Source organism: Pholcus phalangioides, unplaced genomic scaffold, assembly GCF_987345545.1.
Source record: "Pholcus phalangioides strain wild (caught in Gottingen) unplaced genomic scaffold, Ppha-v1.0 ptg000042l_1, whole genome shotgun sequence".
NCBI lineage: Eukaryota > Metazoa > Arthropoda > Arachnida > Araneae > Pholcidae > Pholcus > Pholcus phalangioides.
The window spans coordinates 14,632,880-14,656,078 of NW_028301628.1; the positions used below are offsets into that span (position 1 = coordinate 14,632,880).

The 23,199-nt window shown below is 38.7% G+C and overlaps 1 protein-coding gene across 1 annotated transcript; it reads left to right on the forward strand.

Annotated features, from left to right (window-relative positions):
- The first annotated feature begins 10,493 nt into the window (after nt 1-10,493).
- On the forward strand, nt 10,494-13,464 carry LOC149064531 (THAP domain-containing protein 5-like). Its single transcript, XM_089255028.1, has 3 exons — nt 10,494-10,943; nt 13,078-13,227; nt 13,331-13,464. Exons 1-3 carry the CDS (start codon nt 10,845-10,847, stop codon nt 13,385-13,387), a joined length of 306 nt encoding a protein of 101 aa, XP_089111154.1. The 5' UTR covers nt 10,494-10,844; the 3' UTR covers nt 13,388-13,464.
- Nucleotides 13,465-23,199: the final 9,735 nt, after the last annotated feature.

The following is a 23,199-nucleotide window of genomic DNA, read 5'->3' on the forward strand; positions in this document are numbered from 1 at the left end:
CAGACGTCCATCTGTGAAGCTTGCGGTAAACTTCTTGGTGTCGATAAGGTGCGTCACCACGATCACCTATCGGGAAAGTTCATTGCCGCAATTCACAATGCCTGTAATCTGCAGTTGAAGTATTCAAACCATGTACCGGTGATTATGCACAATCTGCGCGGCTATGATAGCCATTTAATTATGCAAGCCGCCGAATCGTTCAAGGATAAAAATATTTCAGTGATTCCAAACAATATGGAGAAATACATATCATTTTCCATTGGCAATCTCCGGTTCCTAGACTCTCTACAATTCTTGCCAACATCTCTGGAGAAATTGACGGCGAACCTATCCCGGTGTGAGTTTAGACTCATGGACGATGTTTTCCCGGTGAGAAATGTCGACCTACTTGTTCGAAAGGGGGTCTACCCATATGAATATGTCAACACCTTCGCCCGGTTCGATGAAACGGCTTTGCCACCCCGCAAAGAATTTTCCAGTGTATTGACCGGTGAAGAGCTCAGCGTAGAGGACTACACTCATGCTCAGCTCGTGTGGGAAACTTTTAACATAAAAGATTTAGGGGAGTACCACGACCTATATGTGAAGTGCGATACCATATTACTCGCCGATGTGTTCGAAAACTTCAGAGATCTGAGTTTACGATACTATAAAATTGACCCCGCCCACGTGTATACATCCCCAGGATTAGCATGGCTCGCATCGCTGAGGATGACCGGTGTGAATTTGGAGCTCTTGACGGATTACGATATGTACCTGATGTTTGAGGAAGGTATCAGAGGTGGCGTTTCAACCGTCACGCACCGTGTTGCAGAGGCCAACAGCCGCTATTCCTCCAACTACGATCCCGGTGAACCAACTCGTGAAATTGTTTACTGGGATGCGAACAATTTGTATGGATACGCGATGTGCCAGTATCTACCAGTGTCAGGATTCCGGTGGCTCTCCAAAGATGAAATTGATGGAATCAACTTTCGAAATATCCCCGGTGATTCACCGAAAGGTTATGTATTGGAGGTGGATTTGTTGTACCCCAGTGAATTGCATGATCATCATTCTGAGTATCCTCTCGCACCCGAAAATATCGAGATAACGCCAGAAATGTTTTCACCGCACATGTGGAGTGCATGGAGAAAAATGAACCCTGTGACTAAACCGGTGAAATCAAAGAAACTTGTCCCCAATCTCTACGATAAACAAAATTATATCATTCACTACAGAAACCTTCAACAATATCTGGATCTGGGCATGAAGCTAACCAACATCAAACGAGTGATTGAGTTCGATCAAAGTCCATGGCTCGAACCGTACATAATGTTCAACACCCGGTGCCGTCAAGCAGCGAGAAATGATTTCGAAAAATCATTTTTTAAATTAATGAATAACTCTGTTTTTGGCAAAACCATGGAGAACATGCGGAAACATGTGAACGTAAAGATTGTGAACAGCGAGAAAAAGGCTAAGAAACTCATCGCCTCACCAGCTTTCGAAGCCTTCAGAATATTCAATCCAGATCTTGTTGCCGTAAAGATGAAGAAGATGACCCTGAAACTGGTACGCCCGATGTACGTGGGCTTTACGATACTAGATAACAGTAAGACCCTGATGTATCACTTTCATTACCGGTGGGTGAAGGAGCGTTTCGGTACCAAAGCCAAGCTATTGTTCACCGACACTGATTCGTTGGCATATCTGATCGAAACCGATGATCTGAATCGTCATATCCTCCAGAATATGGACGAGTTTGACACATCAAATTTCCCGGTGAACCACCCCCTGTACAGCGTACAGAACAAAGCCGTCCTGGGCAAAATGAAAGACGAATCCCCAAATGCCCCGATACTTTCATTTGTGGGTCTAAGATCGAAAATGTATAGTATGCTGACAACGGAAGAAGAGAAAAGAACTGCAAAGGGGGTGTGCAGAGCCGTCAATAAAAAACAGCTGCGGCATCATATGTATCGGTCTTCCATAGATGACCTCGTGAGGTATCGGCATGACATGGTAAAAATTTCGCACCGAAACCATCAGCTTTTCACCACATCCACGAGAAAAATTAGTCTTTGCCCTTTGGACAATAAGAGATATATCCTCGATGACGGTATCTCCACGTTGGCATATGGACATTGGCGAATCAACGACTCTCCCCCTCTCACTTAACCCCCGGTTGTTTGTGTTTTTTTTTTTTTTTTTTTTTTTTTTTTTTTTTTTTTTTTTTACGAAGCAGGTAGAAGACCCATATACCAGTGATGATTACCAGTGAATTCCCGGTGCGGTGGTTTTATGGAGGGGACCCATTTTCCACCTTTAAAAAAAAAAAAAAAATGGGATGATCTGAAGAGGCTGCGTCCGGACTGTATTCCATCCATCTTTTAATGCCGATGGTTGGGGTCTGTCCACGCTCAGGTCGGTAGCAGACGTGGCGGTCTGGCTAATCGCCTCATGTCCTTTTCAGGGCAAAACACGGTAGGTTCAAAAAAAAGAATAAAACTTTTTTTTTTTTTTTCCACATAACTCAATATTTTATTTATATATATTTTAATAAACATACTTTCTCTTTCAGACAATTTTCTTAACGGGGGGGGAAACGGAAGTTCGTCACCCACTCGCGAAAAAAGAAGTCCGTCGCCAGCCGAAGGGGTGGAGGGAGGGGAGAGACGAGAACAGTGGGGGAGGGGGGTAAACCACTTCCGGAACACAGGTGCGCCCCCGGATGCGCCCCTGGCGCCCCTGTTCTCATTCTCTCAATTCTATACTACTTCCCATCAAAGTTGTGAAAATGTTTATCCATATTACGCTAGTACCACAGAAGCGAGGCCAAGTGTGTCTAAACAATTTCGGGGCACGAAAAATGTTTAGCACACCTCTTTAACAAGATTTCATATATTTTGTGGGAAGAGGGAATCGGCATACTGAATATACACGAACGCTAAGAAATACCCCCATACAAAAAAAAATAACTACACAAATGTGAATTAACACAAAAATTAAGGAAAACTTTAGAATCGATGGATTAAAAATAATTGAAAGAAATTATTTCAGTACCAATGAAAATTCAGAATTAATGAAAGAAATAATTTCGGAATAGATTAAAATTTAGAATTAACGGAAGAAATAATTCCAGAACTATTGAAAATTCATAATTAATAAAAGTAATAATGCAGAAATTGATTAAAATCAAGAAATAAATGGAATTAATAATTCAGCAATTGATGAAAATTGAGAAGCGACATAAAATAAATGAGCTCTCTCCTCTTTTATAAAAAAAATCTGCGCTCTCTCTCTCTCCCCCGAGACCGCACCGTCACCGTAAAAATATAAAATAAACTTGTTGGTGACGGTGCGGTGACGGTGTTCGGCTACGGTGCGGATATGTGTGAACGGCTGCATTGCTTAGCAAAGAATTATTCTTTGACCGTGTGATGACCTACACTCGGCCGACACACGTGTCGGGCACGGTGCGGATATGTGTGTCCAGACCTTTATTAAACACCCTCCACCGGTAAGATATTAAGTTAGTATTTTTTCCTTCTTTAAGTGGTTTTCAAATTTTAAGTACAATCAGTCCCAACAACTCTGGCATATAATATTTGATTAACCAGCGTATTCAGTTATGTAGCGAACAATCAAATTGCTGTTGCGCAACTGGTAGTACACAGCTTTTATATTGAATATACAATAATTATATATTACATATAGTTATAAATATATATATATATATATAGTTATAAATATATATATATATATATATATATATATATATATATATATATATATATATAATTTCAGGGCTGTCATTTCAACTTTTACCGGGGGGGTGGCAAAGAACACGTACTCAATGTATGTATGTATACATTTGTATACATATGTAACATTTTTAGTGTACTTTCAAAAACCAGGGGGGCAACGGCCACCCCTGATCCCTCAATGATGGCCCTGTATAATTTTCAAAATCTTCGTCGACTTTTTTTTTCGCTTAGAAATTAGAAACAAAATCGTCTGTATTTATCGTCTCTCGATAAAACTTGAATCTCACGTGTCTCGTGAATAAAAGTATTACTGTACATCCTTATCAACAGCTTGCTTATTACAATATGAAATTAATATTTTAATTTGGATTTTTTTTTTAGATTTCTAAAAGGTTTAAAACTGCTGTTCACAATCATGACAACATGGCGAACACTGATGATTCAGATGGCAAAAATGAGCTTGAAGCAGCTACTCATGACCCCCACATGCTAGTGCTGGGCCCTCAGGCCAGGATTTTTCGCGGCCCCCCTCCCCCCCGAAAAATTTTGTGCACCTCCCTTGAGAAAAGATTATGGTGTAATCTTTCAGTAAAAAAAAAAGAAACCCCTTTCGGGAAGAAAAAAAATTTTGAATCCCTCCCCCCCCCCCCCATGATAAAATCCTGCCTACGATACGGCATTTGTATATGCAGCAAAACATCGCTACAACGATTTAATTGATAATAAATACATCTACAATGATATTTTTTTCAAATCTTGTTTAGAATTGCCTGGCTTAATGCCAAACTCCCGGTACAACGACATCATCTACTATGATAAACCCATCTATAACACAATATTTTTAGATTTTTGAAATTGCTACAACAATTTTTTTTTTATATTTTGTTCAAAATCGTTTTGAATTTAATTTTAAAACTTCGCCACTTTTTCTCGTTCTTCTGAAGGCGTCTGATATCATCAATATTTTGCACTAAATGATCACCGAAAGCTAAAGTTATTTGTATTGCTGCACTCTGTGTACGACACAGAAGCGCTATGCGGTAAGCTTCTTTACAGAGACAATACACATCTAAGTGAATTTTATAAATAAACTAATCAATTACAATTTTTCGTAACGAATAAATACATAAAAGCGCATTTTCCGATGATATTAACAATGCCGATATAGAAAAAATGACAACAATAGCATAAATTTGATCATACGTGAGGATAATGTTAATCTCTTTAATCCCTCTACCACAATATTTTTTTTTGGTCCGTAGAATATTGTTATATCGAGGTTTCACTGCATATTTAAACTAAATAATAAAATATAATTGTGTGTGTAATAAATATTATTACATTTCGAGATATGATTATGTGATTTGTATATAATTTTACGCAATACAATAGAGCTCCCCTATGGGCCAGTTAAGAGAACAAATTGGTTAGGCGATATGGTTTTCCCATAGAAACTTGTGATTGCTATAGACGTACACAGAATTTTCACGAGGTTGGGGGGGTTATGTTCTTTTTTCCTGCAAAATAACCCTATAATCTCGACTTTACGGGGGGGGGGGGATTAGAACCCTAAACCCCCTTTGCATACGCCAATGGTGATCGTGATCCATGGTCGGCAGGGCCGCAACTGGGGGTGGGGGCAAGCAGGTTTCTTGCCCAGGACCAGAAGGGTGCGCAAAATTCACCTTTTATAGCCTCTTCAAAATTACGGGGGGGATGTCAAAATATGTGCTTACCTCAGCTGATCAAGCATTTAGTGGTGTCCCTGATGGCTAGTGTTCAATGTCAAAGTCTCTCGATTAACGATAACACCTCTATTATGGTATTTTTCGTCGTCCGCAGAATATCGTTATATCGAGATTTCACTGCAGTTTTATCATGCATAATACTAGCTATAATAACCGGCGCTGCCCGTGTTTTCTTCATTTATTGGGAGGATTGGAAAAGTTGCAAACCATTACAAAGGAATAAATATATAATACTGGCAGGATTAAAAAGAAGTGACAAACCATTGTAAAGGCATATGCACGTGTAAAACGCATTACTAGGGAACTACGGTAACCAAAGTAAACATTCCGAAAGTGATTGTTGAGGCTCAGAAACCATTGTTGCCCGACGGTTTTTCGTCCATTTCGGGCATCTGCCCTTCTCTGACGAACTTTTAAAGTAGATTATCGTTCAATCCGGGCCCTGTTTGATATATATCCAAACTTTGGCTGCGATCGATCTAAAATTGTGGATTTGTATAGAGAACATACACACAGACAGAAAATCAATTATATATACACTGCTGGCCACCGTAAATGCAACACTCTGAAGGAAGCATGCAAATAAAATGAAATTTACAACATGCATTAGCGGAGGTGAGATATGCAAATGATTAGAATTTCAGCGCAGACGCACATCACGCGCGCCTGTGGTGCCACTTCAAAGCGCTATTTAAGGCTTGGAGATTTCGACGATTTGAAGTACGGCAATTGTGTTTTTCTTGTGGTTTTTTAAAAAAAACGATCAATTATGCCTCGTAGAAAACAGCGATCATCTTTTGATCAAGTATCCGAGTTCGACAGAGGAAGGATAGTGGCCTACCGAGATTGTGGATTATCTTTCAGGGAAATTGGTAGTCGTGTTGGACGAAACCAAACAACTGTAATGCGGATATGTGATCGTTGGATGCAGGAGGGTACGACGGACGGACGTGTTCGATCGCATCCACCTCAGTGCACCACTTCACGTGATGACAGGCGTATTGTGCGTATGGCAGTGACGGATCGCTCAGCCTCATCACGAACCATAGCACAGCACATTCAGTCTGTACCGCATCATCCAGTGTCTGTGCGTACCATTCGACGCCGTTTACAGCAGAGTGGTCTGTCCGCAAGACGTCCATTGCTTCGTCTACCCTTGACGCAGAACCACAGACGTCTCCGCCGCCAATGGTGCGATGAAAGAAGGATGTGGACGGCACAATGGAATGAAATTGTCTTTACTGACGAGTCACGCTTCTGTCTGCAACACCACGATGGTCGGATTCGAGTCACCGTGGAGAGAGGATGCTGAACAGCTGCGCTATGCACCGCCACACTGGTCCTGCACCGGGTATTATGGTATGGGCGGTATTGGAGATCACTCTCGCACTCCTCTAGTACGCATTGCCGGTACTTTAAAAAGCCAGCGCTACATCTCCGAGGTGTTGGAGCCAGTTGTCGTTCCTTACCTTCAGGGCTTGCCCACAGCCATATTTCAACAGGATAATGCACGACCACACGTGGCACGCATTGTCCAAAGGTTCTTCGTCAATCGCCAGATTGAATTGCTTCCCTGGCCAGCTCGCTCTCCGGATCTTTCGCCGATAGAAAACATGTGGTCCATGGTTGCTCAACGATTGACCCAGATTACATCCCCAGCTGCCACACCAGATCAACTTTGGCAACGCGTGGAAGCTGCTTGGTCTGCTGTACCCCAAGAACACATCCAAAGTCTCTTTGAATCAATGCCGAGGCGTGTGGCAGCGGTGATCTCCAACAATGGCGGCTACTCTGGCTACTGATTTTGGCAGGAACCACACTTCACAGAAGTCTATAAATTTAATCATTTGATGCTTGGTCAACATGTTATCTACAAAATAAATATTGTTGCGATATGTCTTGTCTTTCTTGGTGTTGCAATTTGGGTGGCCAGCAGTGTATTTTAATTAAAAACTTCAGGCAATTGCTTGTGGATACACAATATTTTTTGTTTTTCCCTCTGGTGTGTAGATGTACAAATTTTTGGGATTACCAACACGCGAACAGGCGACGTAAAGCTGTCCGTGTGAAAAACTGCTCATGTAGGTTGATACCTGCCACTGCTAACAACTGGCCTTGCGCTTTGTTGATTGTCATGGCAAAAGTTAAACGAATCGGGACCTGTAATCGCTTGAAAGTGAATGGCATTTCTTCAGTGATAATTGGGATACGTGGAATGAAGACGTCTTCTCCTCCAGCACATCCAGTTATTGCTTCGTGATTGCAATTCGACGTGCAATCGTTGCTTCAATGATGTAAGTGTGCAATTTCTTCACGCAGAGTCTGTTGTCATTGCAGAGTATCGGTGTCTCCAAATTTCTTAAAAGCATTACAGGTGCTCCGACTTTGAGGGTCAAGTTGTGTGGAGGCACACTCGGAATATCCAAAGAGTTCAGAAATTCTGCAGGATACAGAACTGTCTGCGCTGTGTCTGTGACAGTGTCAACCGATTTGTAAGATGTGGAGTCTCCCGGAATAAGTTTTAATATTTTTTTTGTTCATCTTGTTCACACTGTCATTTTTCGGTGCCAGAATCGCTCTCTCACAAAGCCACTCATGGTTTCGGTGATTTTGTTGAATGTTTGGGAAGACTTTGTCTGCAAGTTCTTGAACTGAATTTAACAACTGGCAAAATCCATTTGGGAACATATCAGTCCAGTACTTGGGTCTAAGGGAATTCTTCCATTGCCAAGTTTGATCAACTGATGTGAAAATGATAGCAGTGCTGAGTCATTTTGCAGTTGAACTCGCATGTTGGTGGATAATGATAACTTTTTAACTTCGTACCAGAGTGTCAACTTTGTGCCAGAGTTTTTTTTAAATTGAAACTATACCTATACGATGGGCGGTTGATAAGATAAAGGCCACATTATCACTTACAGAACACCCTGTATATAGGCTAGCTGAAATACCCGGCGCTTCCCGGGTTTTCTTCAATTACTGGGAGGATTGGAAAAAGTTACAAACCGTTATAAAGGAATAAACTGTTATAATAATAGAATTAAAGGTGTGGCAAACCATTGTAAAGGCATATATTCACGTCTGTAACGCATTGTTGGAAACCACGGTAACCAAAGTAAACGTTCCGAAAGTAATTGTTGAGGCCCCAAAACCATTGTTGCCCGACAGTTTTTCGCCCATTTCGGGATATAAGATACTAGCTATAACACCCGGCGCTGCCCGGGTTTTCTTCAATGAGGCTTTTTGGATTATGTGATCTCCCTCTTTCTTTCTTTGAGGGACATATAGACTGTGTCCAAGCAGTGGCGTAGCCAGGGGGGAGCAGAGGGAGCGATTGCTCCCCCAATCAAAATTTTGCCTACATTGGGGCCTATTTTTCTAAATGACTTTTGATCTTTAAAAAAACTTGAAAAATATTGACTTTTTCATTGACTAAAATGATGAGTAAGGGGGAAAAAAATCTACATTTATATTTGCGCTTCTTGCAGTTTCACAGTGATTGGGTTTGTACTAAACCTTAAGAAAAGAAGAAAAAAAAAAGTTGAGGTTTTCATTACTATTTTTGACAATTGCTCTCAAGCTCTTCATCTAGAAGCATGTTCAGATCTCAACCTCTCTTTCCCACCTTTATCAAAGGGCAGAATCTTGCTTGCTTCTAGCTGTAACTTTTTTCTCTTGCTATTGGTAGTTCTCGGTAGACCTCCTAGAAATACCTTTCGTAGCTATGAGGATATGGAGTTCACGAAAGCTCATTCTGTTCTGAAGGACCACCAAGGCGCTAAGGCGCCTTTTGAAGAAATTAGGCGCGGGAACCTATTGTGGACAGACCACTGAACCTATGAATTAATGGCTAGGATTCAAGCTCCAAGATGTATCACCTTTCCTTTGGGTGCCTTAGGTAGAGCTTGAGCTCCTAGAAATACTGTACTACTTTATGTATGGGTGACTTAGCTAGATTCATAGTGCCTAGAAATGCCACGTTATCTGCTGGTGCCTTGGCAAGAGCTACTAGCTTGTAGCTTTTGTATAAGGCAGTGTCAAAGACTAGGAAAAGGTGGAAAACTGCTATGAGCTTTCGAACCCTAAAAAACCAAAGATTTTGGGGCCAAAAGGGGGTTCTGGAATAGTTTTTCTTAAAGGTGGGTAAATAAATCCTATAATCTTGGATCAATAGCGCTCTGATATGTAGAGAATGGGAGAGGAAATTATAGACTTCTATATTTGTACGACAATATATTTGTAGGAAGGAAGAAAGACGTCCTATCTTTCACGGTAAGATACGAGCGCCCTCTGACGATGTATACTGAGTTGAGAGACGCAGACGTCGACGTGTACGTGGGTGAGACCAGACGTGGCCTCCCACACTGACGTTTTTGTTGTATTATTTTGTTTCTTATTTAATGAAGATCAGTGGATTAAACCATCTTAGTATCCCTTTTAGTTGTATTAATGGGAGCATTCCCCACATTTGGGGGCTCGTCCCATTAAACCCAACCATCCCCTAGATAAATGACGAGTGTAAAGATATTTCCACAACGCGACGAGAAGCTGTCCAACGCGAGTGTGATACTGTGTGTGTGCATCTGGATTATTTAGCAGACTTTTTGTTTTCATCAGACGGGGTGAGTTCTTTTTATCGTAATGGAGATTTCTCTCGGAGAAATTCCATCCATTGCTCAAACTTTAAAATTTGCGAAATCATCAACCATAAAGCTCTTAAAAGACATCATTTTTGCCGAACCCTTCGATCGAAGCAGCAGAAAAAAGCTTCGAGCTTTCAAGGGATTTCCTTGGAATGTTGATGTTCCCGAAAGAAAAAAAATAGTCCTAGAATCATTTAATTTGTCCCAGTTAATTTCAGTCGGAAATGCCCTGCATTTGGAAATTCCCGAAACAAAGGAACAGATTTGCGACGAAATTTTTAATTTTTTGTCGAATGTGCAAGACTTTCACAATTATAATAGTAATAATAATACTTCAGAGGAGGACAATGATGATGATGACGACGCCGAAACCTCCATATCGCAGGCTTCAGTTCATGGAAAGAAAAAAGAACACCCACTCCACACCGACGCGACCCCACCACATATCCACCCTCACACTAAGCAGAACAGAGACTCGTTCACCCTAGAACTCCTTAATACACAGGCTGGCGCATGCGGCATTCTGGTCCTTTTTGTAGCACTGCTTACTATCATCGCATTGTAGGGTCCATTCAACGCTCCTATATATTAGTTAAATTTATTGTGTTTTTAGTTGTTTTTATCGATTTTTATTCGTGAAATAACTTCAGAAATGCCTTGTTGTTCGGCTCCAGTGTTCCAATTCCGACAAAAAAGGTTTTAGAATGTTTAGATTTCCGGCGGAAAACGAACGACGCGAGAAGTGGATCGTGAACTCCAGGAGAGACGATTTCATACCAGGAAACGGAGCTCGCCTGTGTGAAGTGAGTGAAATTTAATTATTCTGTGTGAATTTTATTTTTTCAAAATCGTATTTGTGATAATGATTTTAAATGAGAACTATATGAAAAAATACATCGTTTGGAGGTAGCAGACGATATTTAGCGCCATTGCTCACGTGTTGTGTTTAGATATAAAAGTTATGGTGATTTTCAATCATTTCCCGGTTTTTTGTTCCATTTGATTTAAGAGAAAAGATGCATAGGTACATAATTTTGACCAAGAGAACTAATTTAAATTCAAATTATTTATGAATTTATCGTGGAATGCTCACTTTCTCGGCTCTCAGTTTGGCGATTTATCGCTACTACGACGAATTACTGTTATAGTGAATTTTAACTTATTTTGTTATGTTTTGAGGCAAAATTTCATGTGATATTTCTGTGGAAAATAGAAATGTTTTAATTTTGGCATTTTCAACTAAGAGAACAATGTGATTTCAAATCAGTTGGAAATCGGTTCTTCAATCATCCTTGCTTGCTGTAGTGAGCTCTGCTGGTTTGGCGACTTATCGCTTGCATATTGGGAGTAATTAGCTAAAATTGTATCTTCACTGAAAATCAAATTTAATGGGATTAAAAATTAATGTGATCAATATAAATTTTGTGCTGCCTCCATTGTTTTAAGTGGTATTATTATAATTATTTATTCATCTGTGGAATTTTCCCCATTTCATGAAAATGGTTTTAAGTTCATTGACCAGATTGTAAGCACACCGATAATACTTATATATACTAAAGATAAAGATATGAATTGTTGCATCCTATCTTTCTAGTATGTGGAATACATCTCCATTGATATTTTTCCTTTATCACACAACCTTGGTTATGTTCCAAAAACTCTGTTCATACCATTTAGATGTACTGCTAATTTGATTAATTAAAAGATAATTTTGTTGAACAAGAAACAAATAACCATGCATGAAAAAAATTATGGAAGTAATAATAAACTGGTAATGTGTAAAACAAAAGTACACAATAGATTCAATGATATACGAAATATAAAATGTAAACAAACAAAAAAAATGTAAGTCAGGGTTTGACAAATCAAGAGGGAAAAAAATTAATGCCAGTCAAACTTCTTAGGAGCCAAGGGTGATCTTAATCTCAAATAAAATGGTAATGAATAATGTTGTTTTTTTTTTCAACTTTCCATATCTTTTTCCTACTTTAAGAGACACATGCTGCCTTGAAATTAAAAGACTCAAATTTACTTATCACATGATTTACTTTATAAAATCTGTAATGGCATTTCATCGCCATGGCGCCCTGGTGGGATTTGTCAAGTCCTGCTACAAGTAACTGTTTTTTCCTTTAACTAAATGAAGAAAAAGACTCATGAGCAAGTATTGTGAATGGCAGGGATTAGTAGGGAGTGTTTTATAGGGATTACAGATTTCAGTCAGATCGTCCATCTCAAGCTCTTTTTCACAAATTCATAGAAAAGCTCAATATTACACAGCTCACTCAATACACATCTAGGCAATTTCGTAAGCGGAAGGTTCAAATCTACACTGTTTTGTTAGTGAATGAGCACCAGAAATTTGCCACTGGACTTATCCTTTTGATGAGATCTCTTCTAGCCCAGCTTCGTGGCAGAGTACGGAAGACTACGGGAGGTCCAAATCTATGCAACGTTTGTTAGTGATAAAGTAAAGGTGCTTGCATCCTTTTAGATTAGGTTTCTTCTTAGATCCTGTTAGGATATCAATAGGCTATTTACTATGTTTACTGGAAATTCAGATGCGTTATTTTAGAGCAGATTCAGACATCCCCATTACTGTAATTGAAGAAAATACTTTAAGGATAGGTATTAAGAATTCCATGAGTGTCCAGTATTTAGAGATTAATTATGATGGTTAATGAAGATTTTAATTCCTATTCTGAGAAATTGGGGCAGAATTTTTCATCTTTGAAAAACAGATGTGTATCCCTTAAAAGGAATTTTGACTGTTTTGGACGTTAATATTTGTACCATATTAATCACTTAAAAATATGTATGTTATGCTGTTATTATTCTTATGTGTGATGCAATATGCACTTACCTGACATTACTTTGAATTAAATTATAAAAAAAGGCTGTGTGGTAATTTTTCGTTATTGTCCCTTTTTAAATTAGGTACATTATGAGTTGAAAAGGCAAGATGGCTGCAAGAAGTTAAAGCAAACTGCTGTGCCGACCTTGTTCCAGGTTCCTAATCCACCGAAACTTCTTACTCCTCAACGGAAGAAGAATATAGGCCTTCCAAAAGTTCTGAGTGATGATTATGTATGTGATATTCTCAAATAACCTTATTTTCTCAATTGTCATTATAAAGCCAGAAAATACTGAAAGCCAGAAAATCGTCATTGCTTATTTGTTTACTTTTTAGATGAGGAGAGAAAGCTTGGTTCGGAGGATACTAGCTACAGACAAATATATTTATTAAAAGGAATCAATGTGTGTATTTTATTGGTGATTATTAGAGCCCGGATTATATGCACTAAAAAGTGGCAAAATATGCTCTAAAAATATGCAAATATGCTCTAAAAATATGCAAATATGCACTGAAAAATGCAAAAATATGCACTTAAAACTAATGCACTTAAAACTACAAAAATAAGCACTTAAAATGCTAAAATGTGCACTTAAAATGCCAAAATATACACTGAAAATCCCAAAATATGCATTAAATACTCCAGAATATGCACTAGAAATCTTGAAAAAGTCAAAAATTCCGAAGTATGTACAAAAAATGAGAAAATATGCATTAAAAAAATTACCATGCAAAAAAAAGCAGATGTGTTTTTAAAATGCATCTTTTCTACTTTTAGTTCGTTGTAGTTGCTCAATAACGAAAATACCAGTAACAAATTTCGACACTATTTCTAAATTTCTAAAAAAATTTAACACTACAATAAAACGGCTAATATTCATAAAATACTTTATAAATATGTATTAATTCACTAAATTTCACCTGCGGGAAAAAAATCGATATTATAAAAATATTTATTTGAACAATATATTATTTATATGAACAATATTTATTTGAAAAATTATAAAAAAAAATTGAGTGAGTTAAATAAACCTTCAAAATATGCACTTATACTGAAAATTCTTTGATTTTATGCATTTATATGCATTAATGCTAAAAAAGGTCAAAATATGCAAAAGCATATGCACATATGCATTTGCATATAATCCGGGCTCTAGTGATTATCTATCCAAATGTGGTGATGTTTTTATACATTTATTAGGATTTTAAGATTAGCTTATTATTGGCCCATGGCTGCAACTGGGGGGGGGGGGCATGTGGGTCTGGTGGACCAGAAGGGGTGCAGAATTCACCCTTTAACTGTTTCTACATGCAAGGGGGTTCCAAAATTCTGGCTTGCCCGGGGGACAAAGTATTTTGTTGCGCCCCTGTATTGACCTATTACTAAGGTCAAAGATAACGAAATATGGGTATTTATCATGTATGCGTAGACTATTTTTTTGCCATAATTGTAATTTTCAATTTTCAGTAGAGTTTTTATCTTGGCTCTCTTAAAGTATTGCTTTTGAATATATATATATATTTCCAGATTAATTGCTGTTGGGTCACGCAGTTTCAAGAAAAGAACTATATTTCTATTATTTAAGCATATTTTTTTTGTAATTCCCAAAGTTTACTGGTACTCTAAAGCAGCGTAATAATTGATTACATGGTGTAGACAAATATGTGAAATTGGAATGATATTTGTAAAATCTTGCTTTCATCAGTTATGTACATTATGTTTGAATATTTTTTTAATAAATACATTTATTCACTCATTGAGCTCGTCAATTTACATTATTGAACCTGTGTGTGCTATTCAGAATTTGTAATTTACTGAAGAAAATTCTGATAAAATAAATGCTCCTTAAATATTTAAGAATTTTTTTACTAAATTTCCAATATCTAGAGGCAGTAGTTTATCAAATCCTTAACTTCACACAATCATTTAATATCCAGAAGAAATTTTCTTAATGTAATCTAAATTGACTATATATATTTTTGTATGCCACTTTTACCCTGAAATTAAGGATCGGGGTAAGGGATATATAGGAATATTTTATTTTCACTAAAAACCTGAAAAAAAGTTAATTTTTTTTTTGCTATATACTTTTGTGTTTAAGATTAATTACTTGATCGTCATAACACGAACTGTTACGAATTCAACCTGTTGTTTACCAATAATTTCGTGATTAATCATAATTTCGTGAAACGTGGTTTATTTCCCATAGTAAATCCGTACCCGGAAATTCCTCGTTTCTCCCACAAATTGAATTTTCCATACGCTTTTGCCAAGCATTTTTAGCGCGCGGGGAATTCTGTTAGGTTGCTATGCCAGATTTACCGACGCGATTTTTTTCCCCTCTGTTTGGCGGTCATTTCCGAAGCGACGATTTCGTGCAGCAACCCTTCGGCGAGGACCAGAATGCCTGATGGTTCCGCTCGTATATGAAGGCGTCTTAGTTCACCCCACGGAATCCCCTGCATGTAAACAAAAATGCTGTTGTGACGACGATTCCGAACCCTCCCTTCGAATAGAACTCCTTAATACACGTCTGTATATGAAGGCGTCTTACCTTCGAAAACCATCATAGCTGTCAAGACGGAAGTTATTGGCTGGTTTTGAACGACTTGAAAGAGACGATGAGGTCTTTCTCAGGGGAAGATACATATGGTGTGAATGCTTTCATTGGGGACGTGGAGGAGAATTTTTCGCTTTTTCCTTCCTTAAACGAACAACAAAAAATCATGCTCGTAAAACGAAACCTTGTAGGCCCCGCGAAAATGTTCGTCCAGTCTCAAAGAGGGCTAACGACATGGAAAACATTAAAGGGAGCACTACTTGAGGAATTTAGCATGAAGATAAACAGTGCCGAATTGCACAGACGACTTCAACAACGGAAAATGCGTCCGTCAGAAACCCTTTCCGAATATTTTATAGCTATTCGAGAATTAGCTAGCCATGGCAATGGTATTATCGATGATGCATCGATTATAGAACATTGTATAAACGGTATTTCTGATTTACCGGCAAATAAATTTCTACTCTATGGGTGCCAGACGATTGCCGAATTCAAAACAAAGTTAATGATGTATGAAAAAGTCTTTAATGAAACAAGCCGTAGCCGATCCTCAACTGGATTCCATCATCCAACTAATACTCTTGACGTAAACAATGGATTCCACAAGCGCGACCCGAAATTAAGCAGTCAAAAGCCAAACCCGAATTTCGAAAACTTTCATACACCTAGGCAATCAAAGCAGATCATGTGTTTTAATTGCAATGGAAATGGTCATATTTCTAGACTATGTCCACAGAAACATCGAGGACCAAAGTGTATTTCCTGTTCCGAATTTGGTCATAAATCTGACGCTTGTCCACAAACCATCCGGAAATCATTACATAATGCCACTGGCGTAAATAATGTCTACCAGGTTACCCCGCTAGATAAAATGTGCAAAATTGTTCAAATCATGGGTGTAAAGATGAAATGTTTCATTGACACTGGGAGTCAAGTTACTTTGATGCAGTACGATATATGGACTAATATTGGTTCCCCGACGCTTACAACGAACACTGAAGTGTTGACTGGTTTTGGATTATCAAAAATCAATGATATTGGTTCTTTTCAAACCACACTGACGGTCGATGATCAACAATTTCCTGTTCAAATTCGTGTTGTTCCCCAAAATTCGATGCAGTTTAACCTCATACTTGGAATCGATGTGATAAAGCAAGCGAAGCTAACTATCACACCTGATAAAGTTATGTTTTCTAAGCTTTCTGAGGAGATAGTTGATGTTAGGCCAGAATCGTTCGTCATGTCAATTGCTGACGAATCTCCATCATTTGACATTGGTCACAATGTTAAAAAAAACACTCGCGCTGAACTCGAGCGGTTACTTCTATCATACACACCAAACAAAACGAAAAAGACATACACTGAACTCAAAATTACGGTCACTGAAGAAAAGCCGATTTGTCATTCGCCAAGACGTTTACCATTTGTTGAACGCGACATAGTCGATAAGCAAATTAATGAGTGGCTGGACAACCAAATTATCGAACCTTGTTCCTCTAACTATGCAAGTCAAGTTGTAGTGGTGCGTAAAAAAGATGGTAGCCCACGGGTTTGCATAGATTACAGAAAGTTGAATGGTGTGATTCTCAAAGACAAATACCCACTTCCGCTGATTGAGGATATCTTAGATAAACTTTCCGACGCCAAAGTTTTTACCACTCTTGATTTACGTAATGGTTTTTTTCATGTGCCTGTCGAACAAGATAGTCGTGGATATACTTCTTTCGTAACTCATAATAGACAATTTCAATTCCTAAAGATGCCTTTCGGTCTATCTAATTGTCCTTCTGTGTTTCAACGATTTATCAACAGTGTGTTTCATGACTTGACCATTCAAGGCTACGTTCTCCCTTACATGGATGACGTTGTGATTCCCGCCAAAGATGAAACAGAAGCCCTTGAACGTCTCAAAACAGTTCTACAAGTAGCCAGTGACTATGGGTTGGAAATTAATTTTCGTAAGTGCCAGTTTCTGCATAGGAAAATAGAATTTCTCGGACATATTATCGAAGAAGGTAAGTTGTATCCTTCTCCATCCAAAACTAAATGTGTTGTCAATTATCCAGACCTGAAAAGTAAGAAAGAGGTACAAAGATTTTTAGGACTGACTGGGTACTTTCGAAAATTCATTCCTTCATATTCTGTGATTGCTAAACCCCTTAGCGATTTGCTTCGTAAAGATACTCTATTTCACTTAGATGCTACAGCAAAAGCTTCATTTCAAGAGCTCAAGCATTTGCTTTCTCAGCAACCAGTTTTGGGTATTTATCGTCAAAATTGCCCAACTGAAATTCACACCGATGCTTCTATCGATGGACTTGGTGCAGTGTTGTTGCAGAAATGTAGCAACGATAATTCTTTACATCCCATTTACTACATGAGTAAGAAAACCACTGACGCAGAGAGAAAATATTCAAGTTACGAGTTAGAAGTACTGGCTGTGACCGAGGCCCTAAAAAAAATTCAGAGTTTATGTTTTAGGCACGCACTTCAAGATTGTTACTGATTGTGCTGCATTCAGGAAGACCATGAGCAAAAAAGACTTGAACTCTCGAATCGCTAGATGGGCATTGACGTTAGAAGATTATGATTATACCATCGAACATCGTTCAGGTTTCAAAATGTCTCCCGTAGATGCACTAAGCCGCATACAAGTCTTGACGTCCCAGTTTTCTGATTCTGTTGTACTTAAAGTCCACAAAGCTCAAGAACGTGACCACTCAATAGCTGAAATAATTGAACGCCTTAAGAGTGGACCGCACGAGGATTTCTCTATTAAAAATGATGTTCTCTACAAATTTGTTGACGGTGCAGATATCATCGTTGTTCCCGACGAAATGCAAATGGAACTGATCCGAAATGCTCGCGAACGAGGACATTTTGCTGTTAAGAGAACTATTGAGCACATAAAAAATCAATATTTCATCCCTCAACTCCAATCAAAAGTAGAAAGGTATATTTCTAATTGTGTGACGTGTATTTTGGCCAACAGGAAGGCTGGAAAACAAGGTGGTTTCCTACACCCCCTTCAAAAATGTGACATACCTTTGAACACCTACCATATTGACCACCTAGGACCTCTTCCGACGTCCCACAAAAACTACAAATATATTCTTGTTGTCACAGATGCTTTTACGAAATTCGTTTGGCTGTATCCTACCAAGTCGACGACATCTCACGAAGTGATAAACAAGCTCGATTTGCAGAAAGTTACATTTGGTAACCCTTGCTTCATCATTACTGACCGGGGTACTGCTTTTACCTCTGACGAATTCAAGAAGTACTGCAATGCAGAGAATATTAATCTCTCCCATATTACAACAGGACTACCTCGTGCGAATGGGCAAGTTGAACGTCTGAACAGAACAATCATAGCTGTCCTTTCAAAAATGTCGATAGATGACCCTACAAAGTGGTGGAAATTTGTCCCCTCTGTTCAACAAGTCCTGAATTCTACATTTCATCGAAGTATTAGTATATCACCATTTGAGTTGCTCGTTGGCACGAAGATGAAATGCAAGACGGACTTACTCCTTCAAAAACTAATTGAAGAAGAACTCCAGAGAGAATTCACGGAAAACAGAGAATCCTTGAGGAAAACTGCAAAACATCAGATATTGAAGGTCCAAAACGAGAACAGAAAGACGTATAACCAACGAAGAAAATCTCCCTTCAAGTACAAACTGAATGATCTGGTGGCAGTAAAGCGTACGCAACACGGCCCTGGATTGAAACTCTGTACGAAATTCTTGGGACCATATCGTGTCATCAGGGTGAAATCAAATGACACTTACGATGTCGCAAAATGCGGTAGCGCATATGGGCCAAATAACACAACCACCTGTGCCCAATATATGAAACTTTGGAGCAATGATATGAATATTTGACTTTTTGATTTCATTGTGTATATATTTTTTTTTCTCCTTTCTTTTTCATTTTAATGCGATTGATTTTTTTTGCTCATGATCCTATTGATTTCGTATTTCCATGAATGATAGATGATTATTATGATTATGAGCGTATTATTTCATGATTAGGCGCATTATCATTTTTCAATAGACGTGTTATTTCGAAACTTACGTAATATTTTTTTTGTGTGTTTATGTACATATATTTTCTTCTTTCAGCGTGTTTTCTATTTTTCGATAATTTTTCTCATGGTGTGTTTTTGTCGCTGATTTTTATTTTTGCGTGTTTTAATTTTTAGTTATGAGTCAATATTTTTTTTGTTTGCGGATGTGCTTAGTGATTATTATTTCTAATATGCCTTTTATTATAATTATTATTGCCGTTTAACCATATTATGCCGAATTTTTTTTAATTTTTTGATGTCCATTTTTTTCCCTGGCAAGTTTTTGTCTATTTGCTTATATGTGTGTACATTATATGTATAAGTATTGCACATGCGAGGGCGCATGCTACAGATCAGAATGGCCGATGTAGGAAGGAAGACGTCCTATCTTTCACGGTAAGATACGAGCGCCCTCTGACGATGTATACCGAGTTGAGAGACGCAGAGGTCGACGTGTACGTGGGTGAGACCAGACGTGGCCTCCCACACTGACATTTTTGTTGTATTATTTTGTTTCTTATTTAATGAAGATCAGTGGATTAAACCATCTTAGTATCCCTTTTAGTTGTATTAATGGGAGCATTCCCCACATATTGTACTATGTTATACGGTGATAGTGAATAGTTTTACGTTAAAATGTGGCATGTGACTTTTTCAGAAACAGTCTTTTTCCATAGTGTAGTGTCTCTTTTCTATGAATCACTGTTTGTTTCATCATTATGCATATAAACAGCAGTGTGCCGAATCGGAGAAATTATTCCTTGGAAAAAGTTATGGCCGGTGTGTTTGTTAACTCATGACACGTATATCTCCCCTCCAATTAATCCAGTGTTTCATAAACTTTTGGCACCCGTGCCTCCCCCCCCCCCCCGGCTTCGTCATCATTTGTCCATGACTGCCCAGAATGGCCTGATGCAGGGGGTTCTCAAACTTTTTCCACCCGAGGTGCCACTTTCCCCTATTCAATGATTATCCGCGAGCTCCGCCAGCTTCCTGGAGCTGTTTAACAAAACATATTTTCGAAGAACCTTTGTCAGGGTCACCGCTCCGTGGGGCATCTGATAAAGATTGGAGGCGCACCAGGGTGCCGCGGCGCACAGTTTGAGAATCCCTGGCCTAATGTAAAAAACCCACTACTAAGTACTGAATAAGCACGCATCAATACACCAACGCGTTGAGACGTCCCTCAAAAAAAGAGTGGCGATGAGCCACGAGCACACACACTTTGAGAATCCGTTAATATTTCTGAAATAATATAAATGCACTATATATACTCATCGCTTTTTTAAAGCAGAATTCCGAGCGTTATTTGTTTTCCACAACAACACATAGGTGGTCTACGCAGGGTCGTCTTACGAGCATCAAAGGGACTTTTCTAAGGCCTTCTACCTGTTCAGAAATTCCTGCCTAACAGTTCACACTCTCCAAAAATTTTAACTGGATCTCATCTTCATGAAGTTCCTTTTGCACTGGAGGCGCCTGGAATTGCCCATGTATTACAAAGAAAGTTTACAAGTAACTGAAAATACATACATATAGTATTTCAGAAAAACAGAAAGTGTCCACGAAACGTTCAGCCTACTCTTAAAAAATTAGTGTTTTTTTCAATTATTGCGCTTATCTCCGAGGGCTTACGATACTTCGTCGTGAGGTTTGCCAGCACTTACCCGAAGGCTCTCTGGTCAAATTACGAGGGGAAAAATCCAAGAACTTATTAGTCCAGAGGGTTCTTAAACTGTGCGTCACCAACCTTTGCTGGGAGTACCGCGGAGCATCCCGAAGATATTTCAAAGCGATTCTTTGTTAAACTGCTCTGGGGAGCCGCGGGCAAACATTGATTAAAGTAACGAGGCACCGCGGATGGAAAAGGTTGAGAACTCCTGCGCTAGTCTGTACCATTAATCACTCATATATTTTCATTCTTCTCTAATTTGTTATAAAACACATCCCATGAATTTATTTCACTAGAAATAAATATACATATACTATGCACAATGCATTTTTAAGTTTTTCAACTTCGAGAAGAAAAACTCCCCTTTAAATAGTATCTCCAAAGGAAGCCGGTAGATAATAAAACAAAAATATTTCAATAGATTTATACACTTGCCATTTTCACTTCGATTCGGAAGATGAGCAGTGGCATTACAAACACGCCTCGGAGATACTTAAATAGATTACGGACACATGTGACAATTTCTGGCACACACTAATTCGTTTGAAGCAGTGGTTCCTAAACCTTTTTGAACTCAGGCCACCCTCCGCTTGTGCGTCTGCAATCTAGTAGTACGTGATAACCATTGCGATCGTGTGGGCATCATGATGGATTCATCCCGGTTTGAAATCCACTAGTGGCACAGTGGCGGTTGACTGAAGCGAGCCTTTTTTTTCAATTTCTAGGTACGAATGTTAACCGATCTTTCGTTTGGAAAGCCTTCCCGCAGAGAGCAGGCAGGCTTTCACCGTGGTATTTGCATAACACGAAAAACTTCAGGTATCTGCCAGTTTTACTTCTAATATGGAAGACAGATGACAAAACTTCTCAAACTGAAACCATGCATAACTATGACATCATATATACGTTATGGTCACGCACGTGGCATACGCAAAGGTGGGGGGGGTTTGGGATTTTCTGAATACGCCTATGGTCATACATAATATAAGAAAAAACTTTCCGGCATGCATTAATTTATACAAGGATGACGTCACTCCCCGCTACCCGGGGCTAACGAGAAAGAGAGGGCTATGGCACTCCGAGCAAAAACGACGATCACGTGACCAACTGGGTCCTAACTTTTTTTTTCCCTGTTCCCCCGTAACATGGCTTTCTTGCAAAACATCCTCTGCAATAGCCAAGTTCTTCCAACTTTGCAGAACATTCCCTGCGATCTATCGCAGCATATATATACGCATTCGGTTTGCAAAATATGTTCTGCCCAAAGGAGTTTAAAGAGAAAAAATGACATAATGAAATATTAAGCATCCAAGTCTTTCTACACAAATTTGAATGTCATTTTCCCTCAAATATTGGATATATTTTCTTCTTTCTAGACAATTACTGTATACAAATCTCATGGCCCCCACATCCTGGAACACGGCTCCTAGGGCCCCCAATGTCAAAGGTTGAGTCGACTGGTCTAATATATATACGCAATATATTATGCAAAAACCTGTGAATAAGACTTCGTTTTTTGAAAAATGATAAACACTGGAAGAATAAAAAAAATTTTTTTACCCTTAAAATTGGGATAACAAACTGCTGAAAATACACTGCACCGACTTACCTGCTTTTAATAGCTCATATACACTTCATAAACTCTAGAAATATCTGGAAAAGAACCCTTCAAGTAAATTTTATCAGGTTCACTAAGTATTATATTCCAATGCATTTTCATAACCCTCAAATGACAATCTATTGGTCAAACACGTACTGAAATAAAGTATATTTGCATTAGCGATTCAAGATCTATAACTTAATTCTATGCAGTAAAATACAACTTTTTGCCCATTAAAGAAATTTTGTAAACTGCTTATTCACTGTGAAAAAATACTGAAATATGAGAAAAAAAACCAGC